Source organism: Capsicum annuum, chromosome 6, assembly GCF_002878395.1.
Source record: "Capsicum annuum cultivar UCD-10X-F1 chromosome 6, UCD10Xv1.1, whole genome shotgun sequence".
NCBI classification, from domain to species: Eukaryota; Viridiplantae; Streptophyta; class Magnoliopsida; order Solanales; family Solanaceae; genus Capsicum; species Capsicum annuum.
Genome location: NC_061116.1, coordinates 188,334,427 through 188,353,830, shown reverse-complemented (window position 1 = coordinate 188,353,830; position 19,404 = coordinate 188,334,427). Strand labels below are relative to the sequence as shown.

At 33.8% G+C, this 19,404-nt stretch overlaps 1 protein-coding gene across 1 annotated transcript; it reads right to left on the bottom strand.

Annotated features, from left to right (window-relative positions):
* Positions 1-2,657: 2,657 nt before the first annotated feature.
* Positions 2,658-6,622, bottom strand: LOC107872854 (bifunctional pinoresinol-lariciresinol reductase 2). Its single transcript, XM_016719496.2, has 4 exons — positions 6,235-6,622; positions 3,679-3,919; positions 3,122-3,325; positions 2,658-2,988 (listed from the first exon to the last, which is right to left on the bottom strand). Exons 1-4 carry the CDS (start codon positions 6,562-6,564, stop codon positions 2,825-2,827), a joined length of 939 nt encoding a protein of 312 aa, XP_016574982.1. The 5' UTR covers positions 6,565-6,622; the 3' UTR covers positions 2,658-2,824.
* Between the last annotated feature and the right edge of the window lie 12,782 nt (positions 6,623-19,404).

The window sequence follows — 19,404 nt, the reverse complement described above, 5'->3', positions numbered from 1 at the left end:
TCAATTCAAATTTCAAGACTCAAAGTCTTTGACTAAACTTGTACTTTTCCTTAAAACATGGACCCTTGTTTTATGGAAAGTGGTTAAGATGAGATGTAAAGTCTTTTGGTTGTTGGGGTCCTTTCAAGACTTAACAAGTACTACACCTTGTCTTTTACCTTTCTAAGATCTAAAGTTCACTTTGATGTTAATAAGGTGATGACTATGGTAAAGAACTTCAAGAACACAACAACCACAACAAGAACAACTAACCACAATCTCCAAATAACATCAAAAAGTTAACCAACAACAAGGAAAATCAATCTCATAGCCAAGACTACAAGAATAGCAACAACAATCAGCCAAGTCCTTTTGTGTTGTGTTTTTGGTTTTTAACAAGAGATGAAGGTGGTGATGAACAACAACAACATCCACCAAGAACTACAACAACATTCACACGACCAACTTTAAATCCACACAACAAGAACAACACCACATGGCAACAACAATGTTCACAACAACAATATCACAATAAGGCTCAAACTAGATCGACTCAAAGTGTTAGGGAAGAACAAAACTAACACTACAAACACACAAGACAAGTAAAAGACTCCTAGATCTAAACTCACGAAGAAATCTCGGCCAAGAACAGCACAAGACAATAATTTCGGCCAAGACAACAACAATGGACAGATTGCTATTTATTTTTTTTTGAAATTTTCAGTTTTCAACACTTTTTTTATTTTTCAACTCTCAAGCCCAAGATTGATCTTGTGGGAATAACATCAAGCCATGCTCTGAAACCAAATGATACGATAAAAACTTGAAAACACAAGAAATGGCATAAAACAGTCCACTAATTCAAGTCAAACCCGAGAGCTCAACAACACAGAAGTCTCGGTTTTGCAACAAGACAAGAACAACAAGAATATGGCAAGAATAACAAGGTGTTTGGACACCAAATCAGCCAACCAAACTAAGTTACAACAATAAGATGAAGAAGCAAAAATAATATGATAATAACAACAAGAGACACAGCTTGAGTTACAAGAAAACAAGAACTACATGATTACAATAAGATAAGGGATAGATAGATAGACTACACAAAGGTATAATCTTAAGAACCCAAGAGTTTATTCCACTCTTGGACCCTTAACATCACACACAATGATTCACCTATCTCTTACGTGACACCAGATCGGATTCCACCTTTCCAGCATAGATGTTTTCAAGCAAAATACAATCACTAGTGAACTCACAATAGATCTTGTCCTAGTTTCGGCCAAGCCTCTTTAGAGAGAGGACTTGTGTTCTTTTGGTGTCTTAAGACTTACAACATTCTCCAAAAATCTAACTAATGAAACCCTACCATGTCCCTTATATAGTGTATTACAAAAATAGAAGTTAAAAGACCAAAAGGCCCCTTAGTGAAGGGGCGCCTCTCTAGTGCATGTAGTGGACTGATTTTGGGGTGTATTTAGGTCCTTTTTGCACTTCATTTGTACACACCAAGTCTCAGGACCAATACGCACTCTCATAAGCCCATATCTGTGATTATTCTTGTATCACTATAGTCATTTTCTGAAAATTCCTCATAAAATATATATAAGAAACGCTTGGGAAAAGATATATTTTTGCCTACGGGGGTTCAATAAAATCAATAGCTTCCACCTAATTACTTATAAGAACATTTTTCAAAACCCCATAAGCTATCTTTCTTAAAATCCTAAATTTATAAACTCAAAAAACCTAAGAAATTTAGCTATGCTTCTGTTTAACCAGCACACCGACTTTTCTATTAGTATACTTAACAATTTTCTTTTTCTTCCTTTTTTCTTGGATAAGAAACGTTTAAGATTTTGTGGACACGGTTCTCCCAAGTTCAACAACACTATATATATATATATATATATATATATATATATATATATATATATGATGATGATGATGATGCATGTTCTTCTCAATGATGTAATTTCACACACCATCTTCTCCCTCTTGTTTTCTAAAACTTTGCTTCTAGGAATAAAACTTTGCTTTGATGTTGATCTTACCTTAAGGATTGTTGTCACGTTAAACGTTTTTGCTTTAATTCTGTAGTCTAATAATACATATTATTGCCTAACGATATTCATTTCATGTGAAAAGGAAAATGCTGAGACAAAAGATATATTCTAGTTTAGATAGATATCTTAGTAGATCAGTTGGACGGTTACGTGAAGTCCTGAACTCCCACCTTGTAATGAGGATTCGATTTCCTTGTAAATTGTAATCCTCTCCTCATTTCCCCTTCCCTTACCCCAAATTTTATAAATAAATAATAATAATAATAATAATTGAATGATTTTTTTCTATGTTTCAAAATTGTTAACCAACATGTTTACTAATCGATTACTATATATTGGATCGGATTTATGAGATATGAGAGGCCAAAATACTTTGATTTCTTATTTTTTGCAAACAAGATCATGGCATAGAGGAGGGAATGTAAAATGAGATTGATTCAAGAGTCTTTGGACATATAACGGAGGTGAAGCTTAATTCCTTTTTCCCTTTCATCATTTTAGGAAAGCTTATTTGAGCAGAGAATTTCTTTTTAGTACAATTCTTTTTCTCCTCCTTTCTTTTATAGTCCTTTCTTTTATAGACAGAAAGGTAAGTAAAAAACAACTCCAACATTAATAAAGCACAAGCACGTCAGATTGAGATCCTTAATAACAAGTGAACGGGCATTCTCAGGTTTAAATAAGTATACAATTATTAGAGAATAATTAAACAAGTTAATTTCTTACAAAGCCCCAGTCAAAGCCAAACTTAAAAGACATTAGACACACACATATATATATTATAAATAACGCTTCATGTAGTTTTCCACAGCAGTGTAGTTAACCTCTGGATAGAGTTTTGATGCCTCTTCTCCCTCTTCTCCTATTTCAAAATTCGCAAGGCATCCTTCGTAGCATACGTGATAATAGTGACACAATCCAACTTGTTCTGCATACTCAAGGTCTGTTGTTATGTTTCCAAAAAAAAAAAAAAAAAAAAAATTAAGTCCTAGTTAGTTTTTGATAAATGAGCAATGTCATCAAATTATTTGAGATAAAAGGAGTATATGATTTGTGTAGATAAAATGGGATCTTACCCTTCATGGGAGCCAAAAATTCTTCTTTGGAAAGAGTTGATTTTTTAAGCTTTTTGCCAATTAGCTTTTCCCATATTTGAACAACCTCTCTTTGAGAAAGTATGTTTTGTGGGGGCCTAAGGTAAAGTGTTTTATTGAGTGTCCTTGGATCATCTATTGCCTTTATGGTATATGTTGCTATATCATCTTCGTCCACATAAATTGCTGCAAAATCAAACAAGGAGATTTATTTACAAAATAAAGAAAAGACATATATATAAGGATAAACAACTCTTTTTGTTTTTTTTCTTGAATTATAGTATTCCTTATAACCATTAATGGAAATAAGTTAAGATAAAAGAACTTATACAAACACTCATATAAATGGAAAACACTTCTGAAACTATTATGTTGCTACCCCCAAAAAACAAAAAAATCCTAAGTTACCTACATCATCAGTGTAAGAAACTTTTACATTATTCTATCTCTTCACTGTTATAGCATGCAATCTATCTTATTTTCAAGATTACAATTGACCTCAATTTACTTGTAGACGTCAATTCTTTAGAAAGAATTACCTTTTTGGTTGCCATCTCCAAGCAAGACAACAGAGTCTCTTGAAGGAAGGATGTGACCAATTTGACAAAGCCCACCAAGAAAGTAACCAGCAAAGCAATTAGCAGAGACATAAGTGAAAGGAATGCCAGCTTCTTCAATGGCTTTTCTCACCACCATTTTATCATCAAATGTCACTCTACCTGGCCCCATTGCATTTTTCATTCTTGCTGGATCCGTTCCAAACTCAGATGGCAAAAATCTCTGTGCATTTATTAAGTTTATGTGAAGAAGTATTCAGAATTCTCCAATTTTATAGAATGAGCCTAACATGATTCAGGTAATCCAACGTATGATATTTGTTATCCAAATGAAAAATATGTAAAATATATGTTTCACGTGATTAAGTTGAGTTTAATAAATAAAAGGCTAATTAAAAAATATTGATTATAATTTATGGGGTAATTTTTAAGGTAATTAAAAATAATTTTTCACTTTAATGACAAGTAAAAAATTAAATGGTTATTTAATAATTTGAAAGTGTTTGAGAAACGTAATACATGTCAGTAAGCATAACAAGTATTAGCACACTGACGAGTCAGTGCGATACACGTCAGCCTACATGACACGTATCACAATGCATGATCAATCAACATAACTTATATCGTAGGCATAATATATAAATATAACCCTAAAGACACCAAATTATAACTTTGATCTTATATTTTGATAGTGCACAAATAGGACCTTTAACTATTCAAAACTTGAACAAATATGACCTCCAATTTTGCAACCTCCATGCATGAGTTTCACTTGCGCTTACATGGAAAGGTAATCCAATCACACGATGCCACGTCATTAAAATGGCTGACTTGGAGGGACTTTTGATCGGAGGTTATATTTGTGTAGTTTTGAATAGTTAAAGGTCACATTTGTCTTTCATCTGAAATGACATCATTTTGCTTTTTGTGTTAAAACGACATCGTTATTATTATTATTATTATAATTTTTTAATTTATTTCTGTTATTTTGCTTTTTATGTTAAAACGACTTCGTTTTTATTATTATTATTATTATTATTATTATTATTATTTTATTTATTTCTATAGCAGCAACACTTAACTTTTTTTTATTAAAAAAAATAAAAGAACAGCCACAAACAAGGATCGAACCTGCGCAGTAGGATGAAGGAAGCGCCCAAGAAGAGCAAATAACACCACAGGATTATCTAAGTGTCTTGTTTCATGTTGTTCAACATTAATATACGTACATAAATATAGATTTTCTATCTTATATATACAACGTAATCTTTTACTGGGGAGGCTCGGATGAACCCCATGGCAACCACGTAGGTTCGTCCCTGCGTTAATTTAATAACGTTAATTTAATAGCATTTTAATAACGTTAATTTAATATACTACTACTACTATCCTTAATAACGTTAATTTAATAACGTTTTATTAAAACTATAATTTTAATTATTATTAGTATAGTTTCATCTTTAATTTAATATTTAAATAAATTATATTTAGATATATTATACAACTTAAATTCGCCCTCTGCTTTATAATATATATAGATATCCGCGCGATTTTTTCGTATGAGGCTACCCACCTAATTAACAAATCTTCAATATTACTCTTTTTCCGCAATGACAAAAGAAATTAGATGTTATTTTCATCTTTAAGCCAAAAATAATAAAAAAATAAGTCAAAAGTCATTTAAATATATAAAAAGGAATTATTAAGGGCATTATAGTCATTTTACCAGTTTTTTCCTGTTGAAACGCTTTGACTTTAAGCTGGACGCGCCCAATTTTGCGTGTTGAATACGCGTTTTGCCACGTAGGATCGGAGATCATATTTGTGCAGTTTTGAATAGTTAAAGTTCATATTTGTGCACTATCAAAGTTTAAGATCAAAATTATAATTTGATGTCAACTTTAGGGTCATATTTATGTATTATACCTATATTATATGTTTGACAAGTGTCACACATGCATTAAAGATTTTGCATATGCGACACATGGCATATATATGTTGCAAGTTTAACAAGTGTCATGCATGAGCTTGAAGGAGTTTTGCCCGCGTGAAATGTGTCATTTATACTTACATCATGCTTGTGCGATCATCCTCCTTCTATAAAGCTCATTATTCTGACTTTATTGTTATCCATCAAGAAAAGTGTATCTTAATTATATACATCTATTCTAGAGATAATTGGAGTATAACCTAGTCTTAGAAAACAGTTTCTCCCTCAAATGCAATTTACAGTATTCTCATAAATAACGTGACAACACTACAAAAAGAAATTGAATTTAATTTAACCATGAACTTCGTCACTAACCATCGCTAATTAATTTGCTCGTTGCTACAGAAATTTAGCGGCGGATTTTGTTGCTTAGCTACACATTTTACCCATCGCTAAATTTTATTATCTTGGTACTATAGAAAGAGCGTCGTATAAAGAAGAGAAGCCAGATTCTCTTAAAGTTCAATTACTTCAGCTGAAACTAATTCAAGAAAACGTCATGAGTCAAGATACGTTTTCTTCATTAAAGCAAATCAATTAATTATTACCTTAACATTTCCAGCTTCTTTGATAGCATCTACAAGCTTGAGCTGTAACAAGATATGATGGCTACGAATATGAACACCGGAGATGGCACAGATTACAATGTCGACGCGTTTAACGGCGTCGACGAGGCTCCGATGATCATCGAAAGAAGCAGTTACAAGATGAGCACCTTGCATCTTAAATGAAATTAGCATCTCAACTTTTTCAATATCAACTCCTATTTCTGGACGTTGCAAAATGTAAGTGTCATGTCCATTTGCTAAGCTAGCTTTCACCACTCTCTTACCAAGGTAACCTGTTCCTCCCACTATTAACACTTTGCTTTTTGCCATTTCTTCTTTCTTGATTTTCTCTTTTCTCTTGTTATGGATAGTTAGTTATATGTGATGGATATACTTCATTGCCTATTTATAGTACGATGAATCTTCTTTATGTTTACCCTTTCATCTTGATTTATGTGTTACTGTTTGACTTGACTCAAAATTTAAGAAAGTAAATCGGGTATCAAGTAAATAAGACATTTGAAATTTATTAAAACAAATTTTACACATTTGTGTAGTTATAAATTATTTCGTTAAAAAAAAGTAATTATTTTTAATTATAAGAAATGATATTCTTTTCGAAACATGCTTAAAAAAAATAATATACTATAATTTAGACAATGACATTTATTCTTTTCCCGCAGTGAGTTTTTGCCTTGGAGTGTAAGGTTATCTTTAGTTATATAGAGATTTTATTCCTTTTTTTGAGGGGACAATAAAGTGTTTTTTTTTTCCTGCTGAAACTAATTAGACGCAAAGCTACAACCACATGCTATATATTGGTACAAGTTTATAAAATTGAGATACTATAGTTTTCCTAGATTTAAATTAATTAATTTTTATTTTCTTATTAATTTAATTTGCAAGATTTTGGAATCTCAAGTGATTAGCTTGGGTTCGATTCTAATAGTTTGATTAGAAAACTAATAATTGAAGTCGAATAAAAATGTATAGAAATCTAAATGATTTTATTTTTTTTAAAAAAAGATTAGAAGTATTTGCAAATAAAATTCGTGTAGCCTAAGTGCTTTTCATTAATTATCTTCTTTTAAACGTTAATATGAATAAATAATATAGAAAGTAACTTAAGAAGGTATATGACTTTTACTTGGGAAATAAACTACTCTATTTGGTAGGGCGAGCTATAGCTTCTCTTTAAAATCAAGATAGTCGAAATTTAATACATATACATTTGATTAATGTTATGTCTTGGGTCGTATAATATTTCATAGGCAATTTTTATACTTTATAAGTATTATTTATCGTTTTTGTTACTATGCAACCTACAGCTAGTAATAAATTTTGGATAGTGAAAATTTTAATATCAGATCAGATATGTTTAGTTATTTCAAATTATTTAACGGGTTGTTAGTGTTGATATATAAACATACATGCAAAAGCGTGTATATTGTTGCTCGTCGCTTTTTCATGCATCTTTCCGTTCTTCTTTCCCGTTTATTTTTATTTTTCTATTACATTAAAAATAAAATATTATTTTTACCTGTCTACTTTAATATTTTAACAGAAAAATAATTTTTTTATTTTATCCTTAGTATTAATTACTCATTCCTTGAATCATTTTCAAGCTTTCATTGAAGTCAGTGGCAGAGCCACCTTTGCTCCAGGAGTTCATCTGAACACCCAAAAATTATATTGTTTTTATACTTTTTTGCATGATTAAAAATATCTTATGCATGTATAGTGTCACACCCCTTTTTCCCCAGGGATCGAGTTGAAGGATTTTTCCAATTAAATTGACGATATTGAATAGGGATTAATTAATTTATAAAGTCGTCACTTGGAACCGAGTTATGGTGTTCCAAGTCACCTTTTTGAATCCCTAATCAAAAGGAAATGACTCTTATTTGGTCTGAAAGAACAGAAGACCGGATAAGGAATTCTGTTGACCGAGGGGAAGGTGTGAGGCACCCCTCGAGTTCCGTGATTCCAACACGGTCATTTTTATTGACTTATCTTTACTTAAACTATTTTTATAAATTATGTTAATGCCTAAATTCGTTCATTTTATTATACCAAAATTATTTAAAACTCTCGTATTTAATCGGTGAAAAATTAATTTTAGAAAAATATTTGCCAAGGTGCATTTTTGCATCCTTGAATTATTTTTAAATGTCTCAGAAAGATGCGTGCGCCACATTCTTAATTGAGACGAAAATTTTAAATGTATCTAAAATTTGCCTCGCGTTAAAGGCGTTAATTTACTAAATCACAATTGAACCAAAATACAGGAATTAACAAAGCATATATGAAGTCTTCGGTGAAGAAATCCTCCCGTTTGCTATCTTAATTCTCCCATTTTTTTATAAAAAAGACAAAAATATACGTTATCTATTTGTTAATCCTCTGCAAAACCAAACAAGGTGAACTTAAGTCTAATATATGATTATTTTAAATTTATGTCTCTATCGTAGGATAATTATTCACTTGCAGTTTTGTCTCACGCCATTTAAATACCATTTGTCATTTTAAATATTTAAATAAACAATTCATATTTCAACTAAAATTGAACTAAAAAGATTCAATAATAAACAAATTTCGACAATGAATGACAAATCCAAAATGTGACCGATAAAAGAAGATTTTTCTTAACTCCACTTTGCGAACCAAGTTTCATTTTTTCATTTAATTAAATGTAGCATAAATGTACCCAACATTGTCCATCTAAAGAAATTAACCTTCAATATAAAGGTAACAACTCACAAAGAAAAACTAAATAATGAGAATTTAAATTTTTCATTACTTATAACTACCCTCTGAAACAGATACTGACACTTTAGAAAAGAAAATATAACAACTATAATGTCACTGTAAGTAATAAAAAATAGATCCCTAAGCATTATTAACGACAACTACTATACCTAATACATACTTTCATTAAAACACTAACTAGCTCCTGACTTTTCCAATTTTCATCCTATGTATCGTGGGTATTGTTTATATTAGCACTCAATCGAAAATTCGAAAACGCAGGCTGATAAAGAAATATATGTAAAATTCTGAATTGATGTATTAATATACAAGAACCCAGTAATCCAAACACACAACCCATAGTAATGAACAAATTTACATAATAAATCAATAATAGATAATGAAATATGCATGAAATTATTTAAATAACTTCATTTATGATTTGATTCTCAATAAAACTTATAAAATAAATAGTACAGGATCAAATAGGAACTTGGATGATGAATTAAACGAATGTAAAAATAGAAACGTACTTCTTCATCGAAAACTCAAACAAGACCCTAAACTCATATCATCGCTTCTTTTTTTCCTTGTTTTTCTCTGTCTGACTGATGTACGTACTCTCTGTCTTTCTTTTTCTCTGATTTTTTCGTTTGTGATGTTCCTATCTCTGTTTGATAATGTAATAGTACGTACTTTAGAATCTGGGGTGGGGAGGTTCTTAAATACATGAACTTTGGGGGAACAGTTAAGAAACTTATCGAATAAAGAAAAATTTAAAATTTTGAAACCTTATTTTTTAATTAGTATTATAAATAAAAAATAAATAAATAATTAAAATAATAATAATAATAATAAATATAATAATAACTATTTAATTTTATATTTAAGAAAATACAATAAAAGTTTATTAATAGCCAAAAATAAATATAATTAAGGTAATATTAAAACTACTAGTTTATTTATTAAAATTTAAAAGAAAAATATATTTTTGAATTTCTTGTATTATTTTATTTATTTATATTTTTCTTTAAAAATAGAAATAAAAATAAAAATAAAATACCCCAAAATGTAACTTCATTTAATTATTTATTTTTAACTATAAATTTATTAAAAATGAAATAAAAATTAAAATAAACATTGGACAAAAAATAAATATATTTAATACCGACAAATAGGATAAAATTCGGGGAGAATCAAAAAGCACGTGTCTACATTTTGCCGCTCTTTGTTTGAAATCTCGAAGAGTTTTCATAGAAAGAAGTAGACAAATATATGATTTTTGATCCTCCGATTATTCAAAAACTGAGGATAAAATAAAACAAAATAAAATAAAAGATGTGACTGAGTCCTAGTTTGGGACTACCTACATATCTCAGGTTATAAGGGAATCAGGTCACGTGTAGTTCAAAAGTAAAATGACGAGAGGACGAGTTAGTGGTCGAGTGAGGTTCCGTCGAGTTTTCGATTCATGACTTCTTGCTTTTATATTTAAATTAATAACAAAATAGAAAATGAAGATACAAGTAAAAGATCCTATCTATGCAACTTTCTTGGATCTTGACTTGGACTTGAAAATCTTCACCCCATTCTTCAAATGGGCTCCTGAAATTGCAACTGATAATGTTTACCCTATTATTTAGGCGGGCTCCTAACTTGCAACTAATATTGTTCACCCTATTCTTCAGTCGAGCTCCTGGACTTACAACTTCTTCGCCATGTTCTTCAGGCAGGCTACTGGCTTGTTATTTCTTCACCCTGTTTTTCAGGCAGGCTCCTGGCTTATTATTTATTCACCCCGTTCTTCAGGTGGGCTCCTGAATTGCTATTTTTTATTTTTCAAATATGTTCCTAAACTCAAAATAAAAGGTAAAACAGAAAAATTACATCCTATTCTTCATGAGGGTCCTGAGAAAAAAATAAATTTTCATTCGTCAGGAGGGTCATGAGCATTTCTTCAGGAGAGTCCTGTGCAAAAATAAATTTCCATTCTTCAGGAGGGTCCTGTGCACAAAATAAATTTTCATTCTTCAGGTGTGTCCTGGGCATAAAATAAATTCTCATTTTTCAGGAGGGTCCTGAGCAAAAAATAAATTTTCATTCTTCAGGAGGGTCCTGTCCCATTCTTCAGAAGGGTCCTGAGCAAAAAATAAATTTTCATTCTGCAAGATGGTCCTGGGCATAAAATAAATTCTCATTCTTCAAGAGGGTCCTGGGCATAAAATAAATTTTCATTCTTCAGGAGGGTCTTAGACAAAAAATAAATTTCCATTCTTCAGGAGGGTCCTGAGCATAAAAATAAATTTCAATATACACGAATAAAATTTTTGCCCCTGTTTGCACTAGAAAACTTTGTAAGTGTCATTTGATCACAATTTTTGAAAAGTATTGTAAAGAGGGCGAATCAAGACCCCGCTAAAGAAATGCATTTCTTCAAAATAAAATTGATGACCAAAAATAGGAAGTGCGTCTCCTAACACATGAAACTTAAATTAACCAGACAAGAAAGTGTGTCCTAGGAGTTAAATGAAATGACTCAACTAGAAAGTCCGTCTTCTAGGAGTGAATGTTCAAGTTAGAAAATGTGTTACCTAACATACGAAACTTGAATTATTCATACTAGGAAGTGCGTCTCCTAGGGGTTGGAAGGACAAGACTAGAAAGTGCGTCTTCTAGGAGTGAATGTTTAAGTTAGGAAGTGTGTCACCTAGCATATGAAACTTGAATTATTCAGGCTAGGAAGTGCGTCTCCTAGGGGTTAAAAGGAAGGAGTAGACTAGAAAGTGCATCTTTTAAGAATGAATGTTCGAGTTAGGAAGTGCGTCACCTAACATATGAAACTTCAATTACTCAGACAAGGAAGTGCGTCTCCTAGGGGTTAAATGAAAGGACTCGACTAGAAAGTGTGTCTTCAAGGAGTGAATGTTCAAGTTACAAAGTGTGTTACCTAACAAACGAAACTTGAATTACCCAGATAAGGAAGTGCGTCTCCTACTGATTAAATAAAATGACTCGATTAGAAAGTATGTCTTCTAGGAGTGAGAATTCAAGTTACGAAGTGTGTTACTTAACAAATGAAACTGAAATACCCAGACAAGAAAGTGAATCTCCTAGGGGTAAATGATGATGAGTTTTAACTATGATTGTGATTACTAAACATGTATAGTAATATTTTCTCTTGCATTTGCAAAAGTGAGGAATTACATCTTTTGATATTTAGGCTTTAAATCTTTTGATTTGAAGGTAACATGTGTTTTTGTTTCATACAAAGAAAAATTTTTAATTTAAAAACATGGTCATTAATTTGTGGCATTTGGCTATTGAGGGACCATTCTTGCATTTGTGGTGCTCAGCTCCATCGCAAAGCATTGATAGGTATTGTTGACTTGTCATACTTTTGACCCCAAATTCTAGCTACTAAAAGTATTTGACTCAATTCGTATTTCCCTTGTATGATGCCTTTGTGTTTAACTTATAATGCACCTTTTATATTTTTATGACTCCAAAACTTTATCGAATGACAAGTGTTTTCAAGTACCTTACTTTATTCTTTAAACATGTTATCTTTGTGTGTTGGCCCTTTGTCTTGTTTTGCACAACTAGAGGAGTTGGTAGAAAGTTTTGAAGTCTTTTCTCACTTGTCTTGACACAAATTTGACTCAAAAATACTCGAAAGATGACGATAGTGATTTTTCTTTTGACCACAAAGACACAAAAATAAAAAGTAAAAATAATAAAAAGAAAAACAAAAGACAGTAGAAATCTTTTTTTTCAACAATGTCAAAAACTTATCTGAATGTGGCGGCTGATTCTAGTGATTATGACATAAATTTTGAATTAAACAACCTAATCTACCTATACCAATTATTTGTCAACTTTTGTTAACTTGCTGAATTTGAAATGTAGACATTCTTGAACTTGCTCCCTTTAGATCATAATCCTCCTTCGGCTAGTGGCACCTCAATGGATTTTTTGCCAATGAGTTTATCTCATTTTCATTTTTTTCAGCTCATTGTCGCCTTATGGTTCCCTTTAGGGTTTTCACCAATAAAACTCTTTCATTTTCATTTTTTCTTAATTTTTTTTAAGGAAAATGATGTCCAAAGTATGAAACATTATGCAGTCAAACATGTTTAGCCTTGACATTCATAAAGATCGATCTAAAGGTTTTTCTTGGGTTGTAACTTGACTTTTTAAAAGGGTTAGAAGAAAAGGGTGGCATGAGGCTCAAAAATATATATCGGGTGAAAAGCATACAACTTTTGGACTCAACTTTCAAGGAAAATAATTTTTGCCCCAGTTTTATTTCACACTGGGTAACTTGAATTTTCTCTTGGTTGGATCAAACCCCAAAGTAGGTTTGCCTACGTATCTTGTCATAGCAAGAATCGGGTCAAACGTAGTTCAAGCAAATCATTCTTTTGCTTTTTTGCTTTTTTCTTTTGCTTTTTTTTAATCAAACTTTGTCTCTCTTGTTTTTCTTTTCTTTGATTCTTCTCTTTTTGGTACTTTTTTCACCTCCACTTTTTTTCTAACTCTATTTTCTTCTTGACATTTTTTCTGACTCCATTTCTTCTTGACATTTTTTCTGGCTCAATTTTCCTTGACATTTTTTTTCTGACTCCATTTTCCTTGACACCCTCTTTTTTATTTTTTAAACTCTATTTTGATTCCAAAAGAGGGATATGAAATAAATAAAACTAAAGCTCAAAAAAGGAGTAATAAAAGATGACACAATATTTGGATAGCAGAATAAAATGTCTTCTTCATATCAATCCTTAAAAATGCAAGAACATAACATAGAATATGAGAGTGGAACATGAAGATCATACACATCTTTACCACATATACATGTGTCAGTTCCTTTATGCTTGTAAAATATCTAGGTCACTTGTGTTGTACTTTTCTCACAATGAATGATTCATGTGTTTGTTGATCTAACATCCTTTTGCTTTTCTTAACAGTGAAGACTATATATCCTTTGATTGATCCCATTCAAGATGCTAGAGATGAACTTTCTTATTGAAGACCAAGTCATTTTCTGATTCGCAGGGCGATTGTCTTAATCTTATTGAAGTGAGGCTATAACTTGGTCACCAAACATCTCTACACCTATGCTTTTTTTCTTTCAACTCTATCTTCTTGGTCAAATATTTTAGAATTAAATTTGATTTTGAGATCTGGTGAAAATTCATCATGCATATCATATTATTAGAATCACCATAAAAAGAATTGTATAAAGAAAAGAAAGACAAATAAATAATATATATTAAAAAAAATAAAGGGACACACATTTTGTTGACAGAAAGATAGAAATGTTTGAACAGAAATGATAACAAAATAAGACAAGACAGATCCCGAACTACAACCTTAAAATAATTCGGGTAACAGACAAAAAATAAAACAAGCTACCAAGGCTCTCTTCTTACGGGGAGTAAATTGACTTCTGAATTGCCGAGTTTGACATCTTAGCCACTGATTTGAACGTTTGCCTTAATGAAGTCTCCATAATCATTGCTACCTCATCAGTTTTTCTTCTTAAGCCCAAAGTTTCCTGAACCATTTTGAAAATGTCGATCCCCACCAGATTTTATCCAAAATAAGCTATCAATAGTTTTTCTTTCCTTTCTCCTCTTAGTTGATTACAAAACCTTTTTAGATAAGTCGAAGGGTCACCATGGCCCTCCTACATGTCCAAATTTGGAGTTTTGGACTCTAGAGGCCAGTGAACATCATGAAACATATACAAATCCTCGTAAGAAACTTTCTTTTTCTCTCCAAGTACTTGCATGCTTCAAAATTTTCACCTTCTTAGTCATTTCTTCTTATTCCTCATTTTTAACAGTCTACACCACCTTATCTCAAACCCTATACCATTTTTTGTGGGTCATCTTGCCTGTTCTTTGGACATAGTGTTGTATTGGTGAGATGCCAATTTAGGCAAGAACCAACCACCTTACTATTTTTTACTTTGAAAATAACGAATGTGTCAAAGCTTGGCATTTTCAAAAATTTTCTTAAAAATATCACCAAACCCGATATGGGTTGCCTACGTATCTCATTAAGATGAGAATCAGGTGTGTGTAGTTCGTGAAAATTGGAGATATGAAGAAACATACTTTTTTATTTGAATAGTGAGAAACACCAATTTTTTTTATTTTGTAAAATAATTTTTTTTAATATATAAGGATTAAAACCTTTTTTTTAAGATCACCGAATCCATGGAGGACTGCCTACGTATCTCATTAAGATGAGAATCATGTGTGCGTAGTTCTTGAAACTAACAAAATACTTTTTTAAGGAATGACAATTATTTAAACCAACTCTACCAAAAATTCTGCAATGATAGACCCCTATATATTTTCAACTATGAATTTGGAAGAAAATATAACTAAGTATTCTATATGAAAAAAAGACAATCTTAGAAGTAAAACATGATCATTTTATACGTCATACAAAACTCAGCCTCAAGTCCCCCAAAGGTTTAGGGCTTTTAAGATTTTTATATATTTTTTATTTTCTAAAACTTAACCTCATGATCTACGTAAAAAGATAACAACTAGTCAAATAAAACTAACCTCCTAATTTTAAATATGAAAATAATCTTTTATAATCACTCTATATATTTAAAAAAAAAAGAAATTGTCTTTTCAACTCTATATAAAAAGATAAAAAAACTACACTTTTCTCTCTCTACATATCTCAGATCTGATCAGCTTTTCGACTGAACTAACGTCTATAGCATTCGGTTGACTTGACGTTGGTGCGTCGGCGCCAGCACCAGCTCAGGAACGTCGGCAGCAGGTAAGTGTGCACATCCCTTCTCTCTTCCAGTTGGTTTTCTCTCTCTTCCTTCCATCTTTCCCTCCGTTATTTCTGCATTATCTACTTCTATCATCGGCGGGACGGGATAAGGTTGTCATCGGCTCGAGCCTCGACCAGATCGGAGATCGGTGTGTCCAAATAATCGAATTGTGCTTGACCGGATTTGATTCCGTCAATACTCCGACAAAGCTCCGGCGAGAATTTTCTGCATCAGTTTACTAATTCGGTGACTTCTAACCTTTGACACCTACTTTTCTTGATTATTTCATCTCTTGACTTATTTTTAATTTATAGGATTGACTTTTTCTTGATTATTCCATCTACTTTGCGTGTACCTTATTTTTTCTGCTATTGCTTTGTTAGTATCGTTGTTTATATTTTCTTGGAGTAGTAGCTGTGGGCGTTGATGGTAGGATAGGATCATGTCCGAGGGGGTTGGGGTGGGGTGCTGTTTTGGGGGTGGGAGAGGGGAGAAGGGCAAGTGTAGGAGTAGGGGCAAGGTCTGGTGTTAGGGGCAGTAGAGGAAGATGTGTTTCTAGAGTTGATAGGCTGAGGGTTGGGTCTTGGAATATAGGGACTCACCAGGGTAAGTCCATACAGCTGGTGAAGATTCTTAGAAAGAGGAGGATCAATATTACGTATGTCCAGGAGACCAAGTGGGTAGGGTCTAAGGCTAGGGATGTGGATGGTTACAAGTTTTGGTACTTTGGAAGAGAGAAGCGTAGGAATGGAGTTGACATCTTAGTAGATAAAGATCTTAGAGGGCAGTTAGTGGAGGTTAAGAGGATCAGCGATAGGCTGATGACTATTAAGTTGGTCATTAGGGGGTGTACCTTGAACGTGTGTAGTGTTTATGCACCGTAGGCGGTCTTGGATGGTAAGGAGAAGATGCAGTTTTGGGAGGCTTTGGATGAGGTGGTGAGAACGTGCCTAGCTCTGAGAAGATTGTTGTAGCAAGTGATTTGAATGGACAGATTGAGACGTTACTGGGAGGCTTTGGCGATGTGCATGGTGGTTTTGGTTTTGGGGAGAGAAATAAAGAAGGAGTCACTCTGTTGGATTTTGCAAGGTCCTTTGAGCTGGTAGTGGTGAATTAGAGCTTTCCGAAGAAGGACGATCACCTGATCACCTTTCAAAGTGCGATGGCCAAGACCCAAATTGACTTTTTGCTACTTTGAAAAGGGGATAGGGTGTTGTGTAAGGACTGTAAGGTCATTCTGAGTGAGAATCTTTTGACCCAACATAGGCTCTTGGTGATAGACTTGGGTATGAAGAAGGATAAGAAGAGAAGGGGTGAGGAAGGTCGACCTATAATTAAGTGGGGCGGCTTAACGCTGGTGAATGCGTGGGAGATAGGAGAGAAGGTGGAAGGAATGGGGGTGTGGGAGTGTAGGAGGCGTGGATGGTATGTGAGATAAGGTGGCTAGGTGCATCAAAGAGACTGCTAGGGAGGTGTTGGGTGTTTCCATGGGCCGCACAGGTCACCGTCGGGAGGATTGGTGGTAGAATGAAGAAGTTAAGAAGAAAGTGAAGACTAAGAAGGAGGCGTATGCTAATTTGGTTGAGAGTAAGAATAAATAAGAGAAGCGGGTAAATATGGAGGAGTACAAGTTAGCTAGGAAGAAGGCTAAGTTAGCAGTTACGGCTGCTAAGATGGTATCATTTGAGAGCTTATATGCGTACTTAGAGGAGAAAGGAGCAAAAAAAAGTTGTTTAGGCTTGCTAAGGCTAGAGAGAGGAAGGGTCGTGACCTCGACCAAGTGAAGTGCATTAAAGGGGAAGATGGTAGAGTGTTGGTAGAGGACAGTCACATTAAGAAAAGATGGCAGTCGTATTTTCATAGGCTCTTGAATGATGAAGGGGATAGAGTTATTGAGTTAGGGGGGCTCGAGCACTCAGAGGAGTGTCGTGAGTTTAGTTATTGTAGACATTTTAAGATGGAGGAGGTCAGAGAAGTTGTTCGCATAATGCGAAGGGGTAGGGCGACAGGGCCTGATGAGATTTCTGTGGATTTTTAGAAGTTTTCTAGAGAGACTGGTCTTAGGTGGTTGACTGAATTGTTTAATGGCATTTTCAAGGTAGCAACAATGCCCGAGGCTTGGAGATGGAGTACTATGATCCCTCTTTATAAGAACAAAGGTGACATTCAGAGTTGCAACAACTATAGCGGTAGTAAGTTATTGAGTCACACAATGATGATTTGGGAGAGAGTGGTCGAGTTGAGGTTGAGGAGGATAGTGTCTATTTCGGAGAACCGGTTTGGATTTGTGCCCAGGCGCTCGAAGACGGAGGCTATTCACCTGGTGTGGAGACTGGTAGAACAGTATAGGAAAAGGAAGAAAGATCTGCACATGGTGTTTATGGACTTGGAGAAGGCGTACGACAAAGTCCCTAGGGAGGCTTTTTGGAGATGCTTGGAGGTGAGTGGGGTCCCGGTGGTGTATACCAGAGCAATCAAGGACATGTATGATGGAGCTAAGACCCAGGTGAGGACTACGGAAGGAGATTCAGAGCATTTTCTTGTCTTGACAGGGTTGCATCAGGGATCTACTCTTAGCCCATTTTTGTTTGCTTTGGTGATGGTTGTGTTGACGCGGCGTATTCAAGGAGAGGTTCTTTGGTGTATGTTTTTCGCAGATGATGTAGTTTTGATTGATAAGACACGGGTGTGTGTGAATGATAAATTAGAGGTGTGGAGACAGACCCTTGAGTCTAAAGGGTTTAGGTTAAGTAGGAGCAAGACAGAATATTTGGAGTGCAAGTTTAATGACTTGAGGCAGGAGAACAAAGTGGTAGTAAGGTTGGACTCCCAGGTGGTGTGTAAGAGGGATAGTTTCAAGTATCTCGGGTCCATGATTCAAGGGAATGGTGAGATTAACGAGGATGTCTCCCACCGCATTCGGGCAGGATGGATGAAGTGAAAGCTCGCCTCGGGGGTGTTGTGTGATAAGAAGGTGCTGCCAAAGCTTAAAGGCAAATTCTACAGGGTGACAGTCTATCCAACCATATTGTATGAAGTGGAGTGTTGTCCAATCAAGAACTCCCACAGTCAAAAATTGAAGGTGGCAAAAATATGGATGTTGCGTTGGAGGTGTGGTCTTACTAGGGGTGATAGAGTTTGGAATGAGTCTATCCGGGAGAAGGTTGAAGTGGCTTTGATGGAGGACAAGATGCGGAAAGTCCGATTGATATGGTTCGTACACGTGATGAGGCGGGGCATGGATACCCCGGTTCGTAGGTGTGAAAGGCTAGCTTTGGATGATTTCAGGTGGGGTAGGGGTAGACCAAAGAAATACTGGAGAGAGGTGATTAGGCGGGATATGGAGTTGTTACAACTTATTGAGGACATGACCCTAGATAGGAAGATCTGGAGGATGAGAATTAGGATAGAAGGTTAGTGCCAGTTTGGGTCGTTAGGGTAGGGTTTTACTTGGTGGGCGTATTTTTCTTGTTATGCTACCTTGTTTCATGTTTTATTACGAACTTGTTTACTAGTCTTTGTGAACTATTTCTTGTGGGTGTCATATTTATGGCATGTCATCTTGTTTCATGTTTTATTATGGATTTGATTATTATTCTTTGTCCTGAGCCGGAGGT